At 45.8% G+C, this 18,795-nt stretch overlaps 1 protein-coding gene across 2 annotated transcripts; it reads right to left on the bottom strand.

The window, feature by feature from the left end:
- Positions 1-1,339: 1,339 nt before the first annotated feature.
- CYP8B1 (cytochrome P450 family 8 subfamily B member 1) lies at positions 1,340-8,653 on the bottom strand. Of its 2 annotated transcripts, none has more exons than XM_073334807.1 (2): positions 5,486-8,653; positions 1,340-1,397 (listed from the first exon to the last, which is right to left on the bottom strand). In XM_073334807.1, exon 1 carries the CDS (start codon positions 8,623-8,625, stop codon positions 7,096-7,098), a length of 1,530 nt encoding a protein of 509 aa, XP_073190908.1. In that variant the 5' UTR covers positions 8,626-8,653; the 3' UTR covers positions 1,340-1,397; positions 5,486-7,095. The 2 variants fall into 2 exon arrangements, with proteins under 2 accessions (XP_073190908.1, XP_073190907.1); XM_073334806.1 differs by lacking the exon at positions 1,340-1,397 and adding an exon at positions 3,097-4,345.
- Positions 8,654-18,795: the final 10,142 nt, after the last annotated feature.

Genomic DNA, 18,795 nt, shown 5'->3' with positions numbered 1-18,795 from the left:
GCCCTGCCCTGCCCCACTCCAGGGAAGGGCCCTGCAGCAAGTGGTGCTGGGAGAAGCCCTGCCAATGCACCTCCAAAGCCAGGGGCTGGCCCACGGTCCTTGCCCAATCGCTGGTGCAGCATCTTCCCTCCCAATGCATCAGAGATCACTCCACTGGGTTACTGCAGGAAGTAGATCATTAATCTAGTCCAGCTCTGGTTAAAGGTCGTACCAGTCAGCCAGGTGATTGACGCATCAAATCCAATGTTTATTCCATGTTGTTGCAGCCCCGTTGGGCCCCAGATATTAGAGCGACAAGGTGGGTGAGGCAATATCTCTTATTGGCCCCACTTCTGTTGATGAGAGAGAGAGAGAGAGAGAAAGTTTTCCGCACAGCGCTCTTCTCACCCAGATCTGAAGACAAGCTCTGTGTAAACGGGACAGCATGTGTCTGTCACCGACGGCAGTTGGAGCAATAAATGATCTTACCTTCCCCACCTTGTCTCGCTAATATTTATTCCACCCAGGAATTGGTTTCCAGCACATTCAAACGTGAAGGCAACTGGGAAATACATCAGCAGGCAAAACCCCAATCAGGAATCCAGCTAACCAATCATATCGAATGACTCACATTCGTGACCTGTGGCTGTTCCTTTCGCAAAGAGCTGGGGGAAAGGGGGAATCCTATTTTATTTGTTTCAGACTTGACAGCTGGGTGCAGAACACAGAAGCAACATATCAGGAAATGTCCATGCAAAGATAATGCATTCAGTGGGCCCCATTCCAATCCCGCCGCCCCTTCCACGATGCCCACAAACTCTGTCCCAGAGCCTAAGCGCTGTGATTTAAAGGGATGTGAGATTGCTTTTGAAATGCAAAAAAAGGAATCTTTCTAAGTGATCTCTACCCCTGGGTCTAGAGTGGCACCACTCCAGGATTTCCCAGGAGCAACGCTTTGTTGCGGCAGCTGTTCTGGGAAATGAGTCCAGGTGCTCAGTAGATGCTGCAGCAGGGCTGGCCTTAGGGGAAATGGTGCCCTGGGCAAACGTATATTTTGGCCCCCCTGGCTCCCATGATAGTGAAAGGTAATGTGGGCGTAGCAGCCCTATTTCCCCTGGCCCCCGTGGGCATGGTACGCCCCATTGCCTCTGGCCCCTGTGGGAGTTGCAGCCCCATTTCCCTGGCTCCTGTGGGCGTGGCACCCCCCCATTGCCTCTGGCCCCCGTGGGCGTGGCACCCCCCCATTGGGCCTGGCCCCCGTGGTTACCTTTTCAGTTTCTCTGAGAACTTGTCAATAACACTGGAATCACCATGCGTTGCTGTATCTGGTAAGTGCAACTCTCCACAGGCTGGGCTCATTCCAGGTTCCAAGGTAGACACAGTTGTTCTGTGTGCCTGATTCGCTGCCTGGACCTAACCTATTTAGGGTTGAGAAGGAATTGTCCCCTAAGTCAGATTGGCAGAGAGACCCTTGGGGTTTGTCACCTTTCTCTGCAGCATGGGGTCACTTGCAGGTTTAAACTAGTGTAAATGGTGGATTCTCTGTAACTTGAAGTCTTTAAATCATGATTTAAGGACTTCAGTAACTCAACCAGAGGTTAGGGGTCTATTACAGACAGGGCCGTCCCTAGAGGGGCGAGGCAGAAGTGACAAATCCATCACTTCTGGGACCGACCGCGCTGGGCAGGGGAGGTGGTGCCTCCCCAAACAGACAGGTGTGGCCCCACCCACACTCCACCCCCCCCTTCTGCCAGGTGTTGTCGGCAGCAAAAAGGGCCAGGTTCAATTTTCCAGGGGATCCTTCTAATGACTTACAAACCACCAGCTCAAGTCCCTTCGGAGACCTGGGAAACTATACACCATCCTGGGTGCCCCAAAGGGCAATATTTCTCCACCCCCAAGCCCAGAGTCCAGGCATTTGAAACCAAGAGGACTTTAATAAAGGGGACACAACAGAATGAACTGGGGGGGGGGAGCTACAATTTACAAACTAACAATATTAGGTAAGACTCAAACATGGTTAGGGTGACCCCCTATGTGATATCAGGCATATGTGATATCAGCCTCTTGTGCCTTCCTTTCCCAACAGGATTAAGAGCATTTTATTGCCCCCAAACTCAAAACGTTATTGTATGTTAACCAAAATAGCCCAAACTGTCACATAACTGAAATGCAAATGAGGTCTAGCCCAATCATCGATTCGAGATTTTTTTGTCGTTGAGACCTTTCAAAAGTAGCCCAATCGACAAAAAATCACTGAGGTTTGCAACGTTGCGCCAGACACATTGCAAAGAAACCGATTCTTGTGAGATTCTCACTCCACTTTTGCAAACACCAGAAGTTAGGCTAAGAATCCAAATATAGGGCACTCAATTGAACTTTGAAATTTGGGGGAGCGGGGTGTATTCATCCATCACTGTCATAGAATCATAGAAATGTCGGACTGGAAGGGGCCTCAATAGGACATCTAGTTCATCCTCCACACTGAGGGACCATCCCTGACAGGTGTTTGTCTAACTCAGTGGTTCTCAACCTATTTACCATTGTGGGCCGCATCCAATACTACCTGAATGGCCCTGAGGATGTCACATGGGCTGCAGCTCTGTGCTGACTGGGCCACAAGCGGCCAATGGGTTGCAAGTTGAGAACCACTAGTCTAACCTCTTCTTAAAAACCATGAGTGATGGAGATTCCACAGTAGCCCTAGGTAATTTGTCCCAGGGCTTAACTACCCTGACAGCAATGGGTTTTTTCCTAATGTCCAACCTAAATCTCCCAGCATGATGTTCTTTTTTTTTTTTACATTGCCCATTATCCTATTGAGTCAGACCCCACCTCATGGTGGTGTTAAAAAGAACCTTGTTACAGTAGTGGGTTAAGTCCAAGGGGTAAACGCTTTCTCCCATTCCCACTTGGCAATAGTGAGGCTCTGTTAATTGTTTCAGGAGCAGTTCAGCTCAGAAAACAGAACCTGCTTCTTCTCTGTGTAATTCTATAGTGTTGTTGGGTATAAGGGGAAAAAGTAACAAGGAGCTCTCACAACAGACACAGATAACAACATGGGAAAAGATACAGGTACGATCTCTACAAAAAGAACAGGAGGACTTGTAGCACCTTAGAGACTAACAAATTTATTTGAGCATAAGCTTTCGTGAGCTACAGCTCACTTCATCGGATGCATTCAATGGAAAATACAGTGGGGAGATTTTATGTACACAGAGAACATGAAACAATAGGTGTTACCATACACATACCATATGATCTCTGGTAGGGAAGAAACCGAAGAGCAAACAGGGGAAGGAAGAGAAAAAAGAGTAACAAAAGCGAGAGAGAGGTAGAAAGTTGCATTGGCTAAAGAGAATGTTAATTGCTGCTATGGTCCAATTAAATGTAGTGCACCTATGTGCTTGGTTATATCTTTGGAATGCATCAGATTTCCTTGCAGGTGATACTCTAGGATCTCCTTAGAACTTCTTCCCAGTTAATATTTTCTGTTGCCTAGGCTTGATTGTACTTAATAGCTGGTTCCTTGGCCCCAGACACAACACAGGTGTGTCCTGATGAGGATAAAGTATACTTTGCTCCTGCTGTTAGACTGAACCATGTTGTGTTCTTTAATCATATGAATCATCCAAGGTTCTAGCCTAGCCCAGGACACACCTGAAACACAGTTCAGTTCCCTTTATGTGGTCAAGACTGAATCACATTTTTTACCCAGGTCAGGGGAGTGTCGCATTATAGTTTGTTCCCCTGACATAGTAGGAATTACACTGTAAAAACAACTTTAGATCAGTTGCTATTATAGTGATTGTCACTTGGACCTGAAAGTGACACTCAGGGCTTGCCTACACAGTGAGTTAGTGCATGGCAAGCCAGAACTCTGCCGTGCACTAACTAGCCATATGGACTCTGCTACTGTGCACTAAAAGTTCTGCAGTCAAAGCACGCTACGGAACATTTAGTGCACAGTAGCAGGGACCACGTGGCCAGTTAGGGTGTGGCAGGCTGCTGTATGGTAAATTCAGTTGACCTAGTTCAAAAAAGAAGTAGATCAGTTCCTGGTGGACAGGTTAATCAATGGCTCTTAGCCAGGATGGGCAGGGATGGTGTCCTGAGCCTCTGTTTGCCAGAAGCTGGGAATGGACGACAGGGGATGGATCACTTGATGATCACCTCTTCTGTTCATTCCCTCTGGGGCACCTGGCATTGGCCACTGTTGGGAGACAGGATACTGGGCTAGATGGGCCTTGGTCTGACCCAGTCTGGCTGTTCTTATGTTCACACTTTGGCTTGCTGTACAGTAACATCTCTTGTAGATAAGGCCTCAGGAGCCTGACTGATGACACGTGAGAAGGTCAGTGGGAGGCTGCAGATAGAAATATACATGATTTAAAAGCATCCCATTGTGCCTTCCTAACCTTGTAATCTTGCTGTTGTTCTATCATCTACCCTCTCTTGTTAGGTTTCAGAGTAACAGCCGTGTTAGTCTGTATTCGCAAAAAGAAAAGGAGGACTTGTGGCACCTTAGAGACTAACCAATTTATTTGAGCAAAAGCTTTCGTGAGCTACAGCTCACTTCCTCAGATGCATATCGTGGAAACTGCAGCAGGCTTTATATATACACAGAGAATATGAAACAATACCTACTCCCACCCCACTGTCCTGCTGGTAATAGCTTATCTAAAGTGATCATCAGGTGGGCCATTTCCAGCACAAATCCAGGTTTTCTCACCCTCCACCCCCCCACACAAATTCACTCTCCTGCTGGTGATAGCCCATCCAAAGTGACAACTCTTTACACAATGTGCATGACAATCAAGTTGGGCTATTTCCTGCACAAATCCAGGTTTTCTCACATCCCCCCCACCCCCATACACACACAAACTCACTCTCCTGCTGGTAATAGCTCATCCAAACTGACCACTCTTCAAGTTTAAATCCAAGTTAAACCAGAACATCTTGGGGGGGGGTGGGTAGGAAAAAACAAGAGGAAACAGGCCTGCTGCAGTTTCCACGATATGCATCTGAGGAAGTGAGCTGTAGCTCACGAAAGCTTATGCTCTAATAAATTGGTTAGTCTCTAAGGTGCCACAAGTACTCCTTTCCTCTCTTGTTAGTTACTCAAGTGAGCCCTGATTCAGCACAGCACTTAAGCATGTGCTTAAATCCTTTGACTTACAGTTAAGTACTTGCTTAACAGCTTTGTTAAATTACAGCCCAGGTAACAAACAAGAGGAGAGGAGTGGGATGGGATGCTGGTGATAAAAGTAATAAGATTACATGATTACCTAGGGGTAGCTATGGGCACAGCTTGATGGTTCTGAATTGTAAGTTCTTCTAAACACAAGTCAAGCCCTGCCTCCACCAACTCTCTCATTCCTTCCAAAAGTTTTCTTCTTATTGCCTGTAGATGATCGGTGATTCTTCTCTTAAGATGTGTTTGTTATTTTACAAGAAATAAAAGTTAACCTTACTAAACATGAATGGTCAGGAACACTCTTCTTACCTCATGCCATATTTCCTTTTGTCCAGTTTTCTGTCACCTCCCCAGATCTTCATAACTTCTTAAAACCAATTGTCAATTGTTCACGAAGCTTTATAGTTCATTCCTTTAACAGCCTAGGACACAGCATGTAAAATTTTGTTTGAGTGCAAAGGAGCAAGAAGAGTTAGTCTGACCATACATGTCCAGTAAGCTTCCCTTCTATTCCCAGTAAAATCATGGGGAAATGTTAAATCAAAGCCCAAATAAGTAACACACAAGCTGAGGGCAGTTGGGTGAAAATTTTTCCTGTCATCTGGACTGACTGATTTATGTATGTTCAAATTTTCCAATTTTTTATCAAGAGGTATTTTACAAAGCTTGTCTTTCATTGCTTCCTAATTGTACAGACTTTTACTCCTGAGGCTAGATTTAGAAAAGGAACAGAATAGCTCACGTATTTGTGATTCCTCAATTTTATTTCCCTCCTAATTTATTAATGGAACTACTTTTCTAGGAGTAAAATTTTCAAAAGCAGCTACGTTTTTGAAAATACCTTTAAAAATCTGTCCACAGGTCACTAAGTCACTGAAAATGGGAATTAGGCACTTTTGAAAATTGTACATATACTACTTTTTGCTCTGATATATTTGTAAAAGTCCTTTTCCTGCTCACTTAAGTGGAGCAGCCAAATGAAACAGGCAAGACCTCTGGATTGTTCCATTTTCTTATCAAGCTGAGTATTGGGAGGAGAGAAGTAAGTCCTAGGAAAATGTCACTGTGCCAAATTGCCAGATTCATTCCAAATACAACCTCTGCTTTAAAGAATAATAATTCCTGGGACCTAAACAGGCTGACAGCATTCTTTTAATAAAAATAAAATTTAGCAAAGTACAGCGGGATTATAGTCAAGACAATTTTAAATTAATCTCTGGTATCCTTGTTCCTAATCCCTATATAAAGAATGTATTTGTCCTATGTCCATTCAATATATATTTTAATAGAAACATAGAATATCAGGGTTAGAAGGGACCTCAGAAGGTCATCTAGTCCAACCCCCTGCTCAAAGCAGGACCAATCCCCAATTTTTGCCCCAAATCCCGAAATGGCCCCCTCAAGGATTGAACTCACAACCCTGGGTTTAGCAGGCCAATGCTCACACCACTGAGCTATCCCTCCCCCCATATCTAAATGCACAGTCAGACATTTCAGATTTACAGTAAGAAGAGTGGAAGAAATAAAAACCCATAAATCCATGCTAAGGAAACTCTCCCTATTCCTATTTTCCTTCAGGAAATTCACTAACACTCTTGTTTTCTTTGCATGTCAGCAAGCATTCACTTACACAGCCCCTTACAATTCTGTAACAGGAGATAGGGGAATTTCTGCAGTGAGTCGGAGAGTTCCAAGGTGAGAGCAACATGTAGAGTGAACATTAACGTTCTGAGCAGTGCTGTGTTGCCAAATAAAGAGACAGGTTATAATAACCATCTAACAGGTATGGAAGATCTTTACACAGACCAATCTCTTCTGTAACTTTTATTGCAATTCAGCTTGACAAATCAATCCCTCTTGACTGAATTATGGAGCCAGTACGCAACAGGGCTGCAGCAGAAGGGGGTCATGTTTTCAAATTAAATACGCAGACGGTATTTAAACTGGACATCGTGAGTGGGCTGCATCGAACCAAATCCCCATCGGCTCACGTCTATCGGAGGGATCTCCTCTTTCTCGTTAACTAGCTCCAACTCATAGTAAGACAACATCAGGAACACAAACAGTTTTATTTCATTGACAGCAAAGAACCGTCCAGGACAGATTGAGGTGCCTGCCCCCCAGGGCATGTTAAAGTATTTCAGCTTTTTCCCATTCTTGTAGAAATCTTTTTTGGTGCCATCTTGGTTCAGGAACCGGTTGTATTTGAAGGTGTAAGGCTCAGGATGGACTTCGGGGTCCATCTGCACTGCGATGTAGGGAAACAGGGCTACCCTGTCCCCTTTGCGGAGGGCGTACTCCCTGCCATTGGCCATCTTGAGATTCAGGTCCTCAACCACTGCTCTGATCAGAATGGGAGCTGCTGTCAGGCGCAGGGTCTCATCCACTGCGCTGTCCAGAAGAGGGGTTTTCATTAACATGTCCCTGGTGATGTTAACCACAGGGCTACCTGGCTTCACTTCCTGGCCAGCCTCTCTTAAAACTTTGTCCACTTCTTCCCTCACAGCCTGCATTGCTTTGGGATGCTTCATGAGATACAAGAGAAGCCAGAAGGAGCTCGGGCCCGTGTTGCCTTGGGCCGCCCAGAGAAGCAGAAACATGAATCGGTCCCGCATGTACTCAGGCACCCCAAGCTCTGCCAGGAACTGTTCTTGGTCACTTACCCACCCGCTGATGTTAGCCTTCTCACGGCTGTTCTTCACAGAAAGCAGCTTCCAGAAGAGCCTCTTCAGCCTCTCCGCTTCCATTTTATCCTTAGGGGGCAGCACAGCATAGGCCAGGCGGGGGAAGAGGAGGTCGTACTTCCGGAACTCATCAAACAGCTCTTCTGAGTGGATGAGATCACGCTCCTTGGTTTTCTCCTTACTCTCTGTCCCTGTGCCTGGCTCGTTTCCAAACAAAGCCAGGTAGCCAGCTCTGAAGACAATGTTGTAGCTGTAGTGGAAGAGCCCATCCTGCTGCCAGGGTCTCTCTTCTCCTGAGTCCCTGTTGTGAAACATGAGGGTCTGCAAATTCTCCATCATGGCCTCAGTCATGACCACTAGCCCATCTCCCATGAGGTGTTTTGTGCTTGACACCTGAATAATCTTATGGTCATTTTTACACTGTTGATATCCAAAAACCCTGGCTACCAGTTCTACGGCAAACGTCTCAAAGTCGAGTTTGGCTTTTGACGCCTTCACTATGGCTCCAAAAGAGAGGGGGTCCATTAGGAAGGTGAAGTAGTAGCCTCCAATCAGCACTGTGAAAATGTCCCCATGTCTCCTCTGCATCTTTTTCAGGAACTCTGCGCTGTTCTTTCTGAAATCCAGCGCGTACCCCAGCCACGGAATGTGGCCTTTATCCAGTGGAGGCTCCATGGGTCTCCTCCTTCGAAAGGCTCCCAGGAGATAGAGCCCACCGAGAACTGAGGCTAACAGCGCACAGAGAACTGCCGCCCAGAAAGCCATTTGCTAGAGATCTGTGCACCGGAGCAGGAATTCCAGACAGACTGAGAGGAAAGGCTACAATGCTGTGTTTATAAACCCTTCCTGGCAGATGGCCAGTCACAGACTGACTCCTGACCTCATTCTCTGTTTGCAACTAAGACTAACCCTTCTGCTGACAAATGCTGAGCACTCCAGTTTTTATCCACGTCTCATTTACTAAAAGATCCACAAACTTTTAAGGCCAGCATGGGCAGTGTGTAATGGAGGCAGGGGGAGACTAAACCTCCCCAAACCTCATGCTGCCAGGGGCAGGACAGTGGGGTATTTGGGGCTCCCAGAAAAATCTCCCCTCACCACAGCCCTGGGGACATGGCAGGGGCACAGAGCTTTTCTGGTCTCGGGGCCTCAGTGGGGGGTGTGGGGGGAAGGAGCAAGCAGGGGACAGGGTCTGGGAGAGAGGCAGAGTGGGGGAAGAATGGGGGTGTAGCCAAGGGGGAAGGGCTCCAGGCTTGGAGCTCCAGCCAGGGCCAAGAGCTTGACCCCAGTGGGACCAAGCTCTCAGCCCCTTCCCCCCGCCCCCATACTCCCAACCAAGCTCTCAGTCTCCCAATGCCAGCTGGGGCCACAAGGGGGAGTGGTCAAGCTCTCAACCCCCTCCCCTCCCCCATAGCTCCGACCGAGCTCTCAGACCCCCCTGTCCCAGCCGGGGTCAGGTGGGGGTGGGGGGCTGAGAGCAGCAATCGGGGGGGGGGGTGGCCTCGGCTGGAGGAGGCGGGGCACGGAGCTAGCCTATGCAAGGGGAAGCTTCACCCACCACCCATGAAGCCCAGAAAGGACTATTATGGTCATCTGGAAGATATGTTGTATGGAGTCAAACACAAGCTTTTGGGCTCAATACAGGGGTACCTGGGTGTATTTCTCTGGTTTGTGTTGTACAGAAGGTCAGACTAGATGGTCTAATGATCCCATCTGGCTGTGAAATCTCTGCATTAATCTATTTTCATTTCCTGAATCAGAAATGTTAGAGAATTTCACTCAGTGATTCTGGCATCAGACAATGGGTTGTGACAATTTGCTGGCTGATACAAAAAAGTGGGACTTGTCCAAGTTGTTTGGAGAAGGGAAGGGGTCTGTTTGAGCAGGAGAGAGGATGAGGGGTCAGCACTGGGATAATTTTAGGACAGATGTTGTGAGAGGGAAGGACCCCAACACTCCAGGCTCTGAGGTTCCCCAACAGCACAATGGCCTGCCATTGCCCACAGATAAATAGTCAGATGCAATTACAGGGCCCAAGCCTGCAACGCCTTTCAACATGTGAATACGAATTTGCATAATCAGGTCCAAAGTTTGAGTAGTATCCTAATAATTACTTCTTATGTAGTGTTTTTCATCAGTAGATCACACAGCACTTTAGCAACCAGGTCAGTATCATTATCCCCATTTTACAGATAGGGAAACTGAGACACAGAAGAGGAACGTGATTTGCCCAAGGACACCCAGCACAGTTGGGAATAGAGCCTAGTTCTCCTGAGTCCAGTCTAATGCTCCATCCAGTATGCACACGCAGGGGGACTGTCATAAATATAAAGGGAAGGGTAAACTCCTTTAAAATCCCTCCTGACCAGAGGAAAAATCCTCTTACCTGTAAAGGGTTAAGAAGCTAAAGGTAACCTCACTGGCACCCGACCAAAATGACCAATGAGGAGACAAGATACTTTCAAAAGCTGGGAGGAGGGAGAAAAACAAAGGGTCGGTGTCTGTCTGTATGATGCTTTGGCCGGGGACAGAACAGGAACGGAGTCTTAGAACTTAGTAAGTAATCTAGCTAGGTATGTGTTAGATTATGATTTCTTTAAATGGCTGAGAAAATAGCTGTGCTGAATAGAATGAATATTCCTGTCTGTGTGTCTTTTTTGTAACTTAAGGTTTTGCCTAGAGGGATTCTCTATGTTTTGAATCTAATTACCCTGTAAGGTATCTACCATCCTGATTTTACAGAGGTGATTCCTTTACTTCTATTAAAAGTCTTCTTGTAAGAAAGCTGAACGCCTTTTCATTGTTCTAAGATCCAAGGGTTTGGGTTTGTGGTCACCTATGCAAATTGGTGAGGATTTTTACCAAACCTTCCCCAGGAAGTGGGGTGCAAGGGTTGGGAGGATTCTGGGGGGAAAGACGTGTCCAAACTACGTTTCCCAGTAAACCCAGATAAAGTTTGGTGGTGGCAGTGGAAATCCAAGGGTAAAATAATTTTGTACCTTGGGGAAGTTTTAACCTAAGTTGGTAAAAGTAAGCTTAGGAGGTTTTCATGCAGGTCCCCACATCTGTACCCTAGAGTTCAGAGTGGGGAAGGAACCTTGACATTGGCCATTTCAGATTTTGGTGGGGCGGGGCAACTTTGTGATTTCAGGGGCTACTTAGGTACCTGAAAACTCTAGTTTTTTTGCAGATAACTTAGAAATTAGCTGACAGGAGCACTGTATCTAATACCTATATAAAGAAAGGAAATTAAATTAATGAGACCCACAGCTTTAATACTAACATCTTGTGTCAAGTCACTTAAGGGACACTGGTTAGGTTTAAATTCTTAATGTCTATTCTCACTTTGTTATTAACTCTTGAATACAATTGAAACAACTGTAGAAAAATCTAGATTACTTTCTATCGTTTAGGCTACTTACTTTTTGCTGTTCACCAAGTTTGGAATAGATCCTTTAACTTTTGGAAACATCCTACCAGGGCAAGGCCCTGTGAGTTTACGCTGCACCTGCCTGGGGCTCTAAGGGTGCTACTATACTACAAACAATAGACTAGAAACTGACTTTAATAGGAGTGAAACTTTCACTTTCAAGTGACACTTTCAAGTCACTTTCACAGTATTGCCAACCTCAAATGTTCAAAAACCAATGAGTCAGGGTCACCAAAAATCATGAGATTATGTAAAAATAATAGATTTGCTGGTCTTTTTATTTGCCTTCTGCTTTTTGAGCCTTTAGGGTACCCTGGGGTCACATTTTGAAGCTTTCGCCACAGCCACGAGGTCTAGAAACATACTTTTTCTTTAAGAATGAAGGCTGAAATCATCACATATCACTTGACTCCAGGAGCTGGGGCTTTAAGGAAAACAATAATTATGAGAGTTTGCAACACTTCTTTCCCTTCTGTTTAAAGGCAAGTAACTTTCCAGAAGGCTTTTAAACACAACCCAGCGGTGACTGAGTTGCGGTTCTCACAGGAGAATATTTTAAACCAAACACCAGGAAAATTCCACATTTTAAAGTTGAGAAAAAAATTGAGTCTTCTGAGGTGTATCAGGGCCACTGCAGGCAGGAAAAGAAAACAAACAGGCACAGGAGCTCTGGGCAGCTCTTCTTCTTGTAAACTGTTGGAGGGCCATCAGCGCCTCCACTCATAGATATTAACATGTGCTCAAATATCTCAGCCATCATATTCAGGGCTACACATTTTATACATGTTGGCTCAGGGACTATATTTTCTGGCATATTCTGAACAGTGCTGAGCACATAGATGGTGCCCAGTGAATAATACGAATCATGACAATAAATGTTGACTTTATGGACTCCGTGGATGCAATTTCTGCCCTTTTTTCTGGAATTGGCCTGAATACAGCTGATGCCCTAAGAATTTGAGGGATAAACACATCTCATACTCATACGACACTTTCTCATTCCTTCCTTTTCTCAAACTCAGAACAAAAAATGACAAAACAAAATGGTTTTCAGTTAAAATATAAAATTTCACAGCAGCCATTGCTCTACAGTCCAGCATGGGGCAGAACCTGCCACCTGTTGGGAGTTAAATGATCTCCTCTCATCTGACACTCATCCTTTCTCTTTTTTCATCCTTCCTGACCTCTGTTCTGCTCTTCATGCTGTCAACCATGACATCCTTCCCAATTGCCTGGGACCGTTTGCTGGAGTCTCAGAGAACTGGCCTTCTTGGTTTTGCTCCCATCTATCAGTGTTCTTTTTTTTCCCCCCCAGCATTCAGCAGACAGAGCGGCTGGTCCAGTGGCTAGGTCTGAAGGACCTATTCCTATATGACCTCAGCCCAGTGCCTTAGCAACAGAGTTTCAAAGCTTTTAGGCACCCAGAGATGCAGCTAGGCATCTAGTGAAGCTTACAAAACACCTAACCTTCTAAGCACTTGTTAGGATATAGATATTCAGGCCTGTCGGTAAAGGCCTGTACTCGAAGAATTTAGGTGTATTCTTATCACTTGGCTAGCTATAGAGGTATAAAAGAAAGAATCAAAATCACTGTCTGCTGTTGTAAGGGCCTTCTCTTACTGGGACAGTCTGAGGCCCTGTTCTTAGGCTAAGGCCTTTGGCTAAGCAGCAGAGGCAGCCATAAGCTGGGAAGCGACCGGTCACATCCTCACATTCCAAACTAGTCACATGGAAAGAAGGTGCTATTGGGCTGTTAGGATACAATCCTGTCCTGATGGTGCCTATCACCTCCAGAGAAAGGGCAGTGCCTAGAAAATCGTAAAAGGAAACTTAGTTTGATAGCATCCTGTCTGGCAAGAACTCACTTATCAATAGCTGGGATGTGAAATCCTCACTTCTGTATTGTTTTGTCATTACAGTTCCCACTTTGCTATTGTTTGTCTGTATAATCTCTGTCTGGTTCTGTGATTGTTCCTGTCTGCTGCTGTATAATTAATTTTGCTGGGTGTAAACTAATTAAGGTGGTGGGATATAATTGGTTACATAATCATAGTTACAATATGTTAGGATTGGTTAGTTAAATTTCAGGAAAATGATTGGTTAAGGTATAGCTAAGCAGAACTCAAGTTTTACTACATAGTCTGCAGTCAATCAGGAAGTGGGGGGTGGGTGTGTGGGGGGGGGGAGAAATGGGAAAAGGGAATGGGAGTGGGGAAATTGGAATCACGTTTTGCTCAGGGCAGGAATGGGAACAGGGACACAGGTGTAAGGCTCTGTGATGTCAGAGCTGGGAAGGAGGATACTAAGGAAGGAAACTGGAATCATGCTTGCTGGAAGTTCACCCCAATAAACATCGAATTGTTTGCACCTTTGGACTTCGGGTGTTGTTGCTCTCTGTTCATGCGAGAAGGACCAGGGAAGTGAGTGGGTGAAGGAATAAGCCCCCTAACAGCACTTTTGAAAAATCTCACTAGGTGCCTAAATACCTTTGAAAATCTGGTCTTTAGTCTGTGTGTGCCTCAGTGCCCCATCTGTACAAATGGGGATAACAGCACTGCTCGACTTCATCAAGGCGCTGTGATAAGAAATCGGTTAGACATTGTGAGGCGCTCATTATGGGGCCACGTAAGTACCACAGGTAGACGGGTACTGGAACAATTTGTGCAGGGGGGGGCTGAGAGCCATTGAACCAAACTTCCAGCACCTATTCAGTTAGAATGGGAACCTCTCTATACCACTGCTAACGCTTTCCTTGGTTTTGGCCCCTTCTTGTCACCTATCCCTCTCATATCTCCCTCTTTTCTGAATGTAACCTTGGCTGTGTTTTTTTCTGGGTCCCCTACATTCTTTCTTCAACACCCTCCCTCCACCCCTGTCATAAATATAAAGGGAAGGGTAAACACTTTTTTAAAATCCCTCCTGGACAGAGGAAAAACCCTCTCACCTGTAAAGGGTTAAGAAGCTAAAGGTAACCTCGCTGGCACCTAACCAAAATGACCAATGAGGAGACAAGATACTTTCAAAGCAGGAGGGGGGGAGAAACAAAGGTTCTCTCTGTCTGTGTGAGGCTTTTGCCGGGAACAGAAAAGGAATGGAGTCTTAGAACTTAGCAAGTAATCTAGCTAGAGATGCGTTAGATTCTGTTTTGTTTAAATGGCTGATAAAATAAACTGTGCTGAATGGAATGTATATTCCTGTTTTTGTGTCTTTTTGTAACTTAAGGTTTTGCTTAGAGGGATTCTCTATGTTTTGAATCTGATTACCCTGTAAGGTATTTACCATCCTGATTTTACAGAGGTGATTCTTTTACTTTTTCTTCAATTAAAATTCTTCTTTTAAGAACCTGATTGCTTTTTCATTGTTCTTAAGATCCAAGGGTTTGGGTCTGTGTTCACTTATGCAAATTGGTGAGGATTTTTATCAAGCCTTCCCCAGGAAAGGGGGTGTAGGATTTGGGGAGGATTTTGGGGGGAAAGACGTTTCCAAGCGGGCTCTTTCCCTGTTATATATTTGTTAGACGCTTGGTGGTGGCAGCAATAAAGTCCAAGGGCAAAAGGTAAAATAGTTTGTACCTTTGGGAAGTTTTAACCTAAGCTGGTAAAAATAAACTTAGGAGGTTTTCATGCAGGTCCCCACATCTGTACCCTAGAGTTCAGAGTGGGGAAGGAATCTTGACGACCCCTATGCAGAGCGATTCATGTTTTACATGTTCATCCAAGGAGCCTGTTTTACAGGTTCATATAAGTACTAACTGCATGCAGATGTGGTAGTCCCATCTCAAAAAAGGTATACTGGAATTGGAAAAGGTACAGAAAGGGGCAACAAAAATGATTAGGGATATGGAATGGCTTCCGTATGAGGAGAGATTAATAAGACTGGGACTTTTCAGCTTGGAAAAGAGACAACTAACAAAACATTTTAAATTCACAGTGACTATTTTTTGTTCCCCTCATTCCCTTTCTTCTGGCATTGGTTTTTCTACTGTGTGGTTTAGTTTTATCCCTTTTTAGACATTTTAGTTTGTCTGCTTTTTCTCTATCAATATGAAAGGGTCAGCATTTCTTTCTGAGACTGTTCTTTGGGGTTTTTTAAACCTTCAGTAGTTACAAATAGTAGCTGTGGTAACTATCCCTGAAAGAGATCAGGGAGGAAGAGATCTCCTTTTTCAGTTTCTTTGCATAGTGTGCAGTTTCACCATTTTTTCCTGCTTTTTTGTGGATCTCGCATAGACCCGTGGGACTGTAAAACCACATAGCAGTGGGGGGTGGGGGGGCGGGGTTCTCAGGAGCAGGTGGTGTGCCTGAAACTACTGAAAGCAACGACTGGATTTCACACTGATGAGGTCTCTAGTTCCCCAGTGTTTCACGGACACTCTCCATCGTCTCTTTCTCCACCAATAAGCTTTTTGTTCCTTTTTGTCTCAAGGTACATTTGCACTGCCAAGTGTGGGTGGGACTGCAGTGTGTGTAGACATAGCTGAACTAGTTTATTCTAGCTAGGTTGCATGTCGATCGCAGCGAAGCCATGGCAGTGTAGATTTGAGCATGGACTAGTCACCTCGGTAACCATCCAGAGTCTCGGGTGGGCTTGTATAGCCCATGCTCTCTCCACTCCCGCTCCCCCCACCCCGCTCTCCCTGGCTGGTCTCTCTCCATTCCCGCTTCCCCCCACCCCCTCCCACCCCCTGTGCTCCCTGGCTGGTCTCTCTCCACTCCCGCTGCCCCCCACCCCCTGCTCTTCCTTGCTGGCCTAGGAGAACCCCATCTGCCTCCTGACACGTCCTGTGCCCCTTGTCCATCCAGGCACTTCACCCCTCACCCTCTTCTCTACCTGGATGTCGCCGTCAGCCTCTGTGCCCACCCTCAGCCCTTCCCTGATCTTGCTCTGCATCCCTACGCCTCTGCCCTTCCACAAACTCCCACTGCCCTGTGTGCCTGCTCCATCCCACCTCCACGGCCCTCTGTCCCCACCATCCTTCCTGGCTTCTCTCACTCCCTGTCCCTCCTCCACCTCACACTGACCCCTAGAGCCACCTCTCCATGCCCTTTATCCTTTCATGACCTGTTCTGTTGGGGGCGGGGAGTCGGGGGGACAGGATTTTCTCCCTGTTTCCTGATAAAAAAGAGAAGCGGATCTCTCCTAGCAGGTAGTGGGTGTGCATTGGGTGCAGCTGTCTCCTCTGCTTTCCATTCCCCTCTGTGGTGCAGAGATCTGCATGGATCCTGGGAAGGGGGGGCTGCCGAATGTGCCTTCTGTGCTGGCTGCCTCAGATTTGTTGGGGGGCAATGGAATGGATGACCCCCCCGTGTTCAGCTGGGTGGGGCACGTGTTCTATCCCCCCATCCCCACCCAGCATTGCACTCCAGGGTGTTAGAAGGGATTTCCATACTCCGTCCCCTTTGAGTGAAAATTATGTAAAACAAAAAATCCTTCTCTGAGGGCATGTTTGTTCTTTCTAAAGCTCTTGCAGGAACAAAGGTAACACATCATTTGAAGTCCAGGGCTGTGGGCTTAGGTGCAGGGTGTTTTCTGGTATCTGCTGGGGTCTCAGCCATGCATGAAACCACAGAAGTACCTGGCATGCAGGTAACATAATCACCTGTTTCTTCAAGTAGCTATGAAGTGATAGGGCAGGAGTGAAGTCCTTTTGGCAGAATTCACTGAGCGAGTCTGACCAGAGATGCTTTAAGCCTGGCCCATCCCCAATCCTATCACTCTCCCGTGTTCACATTGTACCAACAAAGTCTCCTTTATAAAGAGAGTGAAATTCCACTCTTGCTGGCTGACTGGTATGGGCAAAAGAGGGGTTTCCCACAGATTCATAGATTCCAGTGTCAGTCTAGTCTGCCTTCCCATAGGTAACAGGCCAGAGAACAAAACAATTCCTGTGAATGCCACCTCACTCCAAGAGAAATCATGGAAAGCACCTTTGAATGCCCCTTTACTTGAAACATCCACCCTAGTCTCCAGTGCAAGTAGCAAAAGCAAGAGCTCAGGTTTGATTTCTACTGTAGAAGTCAGTGGCTGGTAAGGAGGGAAGTCTGGGCCCCATTCAGCTTATGAAATGTTTTCTTAGGTATTTTATGCACGAGTCTTTATGCGCTCAGGTCTTCCAATGGTATAAAGCGTTACTTATATTACACCCAAAGTAAGGAAATACTTCTTCATACAACACACAGTCAACCTGTGGTACTCGTTGACAGAGGGTGTTGTGAAGGTCAAAAATATACCGGGGTTCACAAAAGAATGAGCTAAGTTCCTGGATGATAGGTCCATTAATGGCTATTAGCCAAGATGGTCAGGGATGCAACCTCATGTTCTAGGTGTCCCTAAACCTGTGACTGTTAGAAGCTGAAAGTGGACAACCGGGGATGGATCATTTGATAAATTGCCCTATTCTGTTCAGTCCCTCTGAAGTATCTGTCACTGGCCACTGTTAGAAGACAAAAAGAAAAGGAGTACTTGTGGCACTTTAGAGACTAACCAATTTATTTGAGCATAAGCTTTCGTGAGCTAAGCTTATGCTCAAATAAATTAGTTAGTCTCTAAGGTGCCTGTTAGGGGGCTTATTCCTTCACCCACTCACTTCCCTGGTCCTTCTCGCATGAACAGAGAGTAACAATACTCGAAATCCAAAGGTGCAAACAATTTGATGTTTATTGGGGTGAACTTCCAGCAAGCATGATTCCAGTTTCCTTCCTTAGTATCCTCCTTCCCAGCTCTGACACCACAGAGCCTTACACCTGTGTCCCTGTTCCCATTCCTGCCCTTAGCCAAACATTATTCCAATTTCCCCAGCCCCATTCCCTGTTCCCATTTCCCCTTTTAGCAAAACATGATTCCAATTTCCTTACCTCTATTCCCTGTTCCCATCTCCCTCACCCACACACCCACCCACCCCCACTCCCACTCACTTCCTCATTGACTACAGATTATATAGTAAAACTTGAGTTCTGCTTAGCTATACCTTAACCAATCATTGTCCTGAAATTTAACTAACCAATCCTAACATATTGTAACATGATTATGTAACCAATTGTATCCCACCACCTTAATTAGTTTACACCCAGCAAAATTAATTATACAGCAGACAGGAACAATCACAGAACCAGACAGAGATTATACAGACAAACAATAGCAAAGTGGGAACTATAATGACAAGACAATACAGAAGTGAGGATTTCACATCCCAGCTATTGATAAGTGAGTTCTTGCCAGACAGGATGCTATCAAACTAAGTTTCCTTTTACGATTTTCTAGGCACTTCCCTTTCTCTGGAGGTGACAGGAATACAATCCTGTCCTGATAGTGCCTAACAGCCCAATAGCACCTTCTTTCAATGTGACTAGTTTGGAATGTGAGGATGTGACCGGTCGCTTCCCAGCTTATGGCTGCCTCTGCTGCTTAGCCAAAGGCCTTAGCCTAAGAACAGGGCCTCAGCCTGTCACAGTAAGAGAAGGAGCTTACACCAGCAGACAGTGATTTTGATTCTTTCTTTTATACCT

Source organism: Lepidochelys kempii, chromosome 2 (genome assembly GCF_965140265.1).
Source record: "Lepidochelys kempii isolate rLepKem1 chromosome 2, rLepKem1.hap2, whole genome shotgun sequence".
In the NCBI taxonomy this organism is placed as follows: Eukaryota; Metazoa; Chordata; order Testudines; family Cheloniidae; genus Lepidochelys; species Lepidochelys kempii.
This window is presented reverse-complemented; position numbering and strand designations above follow the sequence as displayed.

What these genes read in the sequence shown, in the direction of transcription:
- CYP8B1 (XM_073334807.1), bottom strand. Translation starts at nt 8,625, where the DNA reads ATGGCTTTCTGGGCGGCAGTTCTCTGTGCGCTGTTAGCCTCAGTTCTC.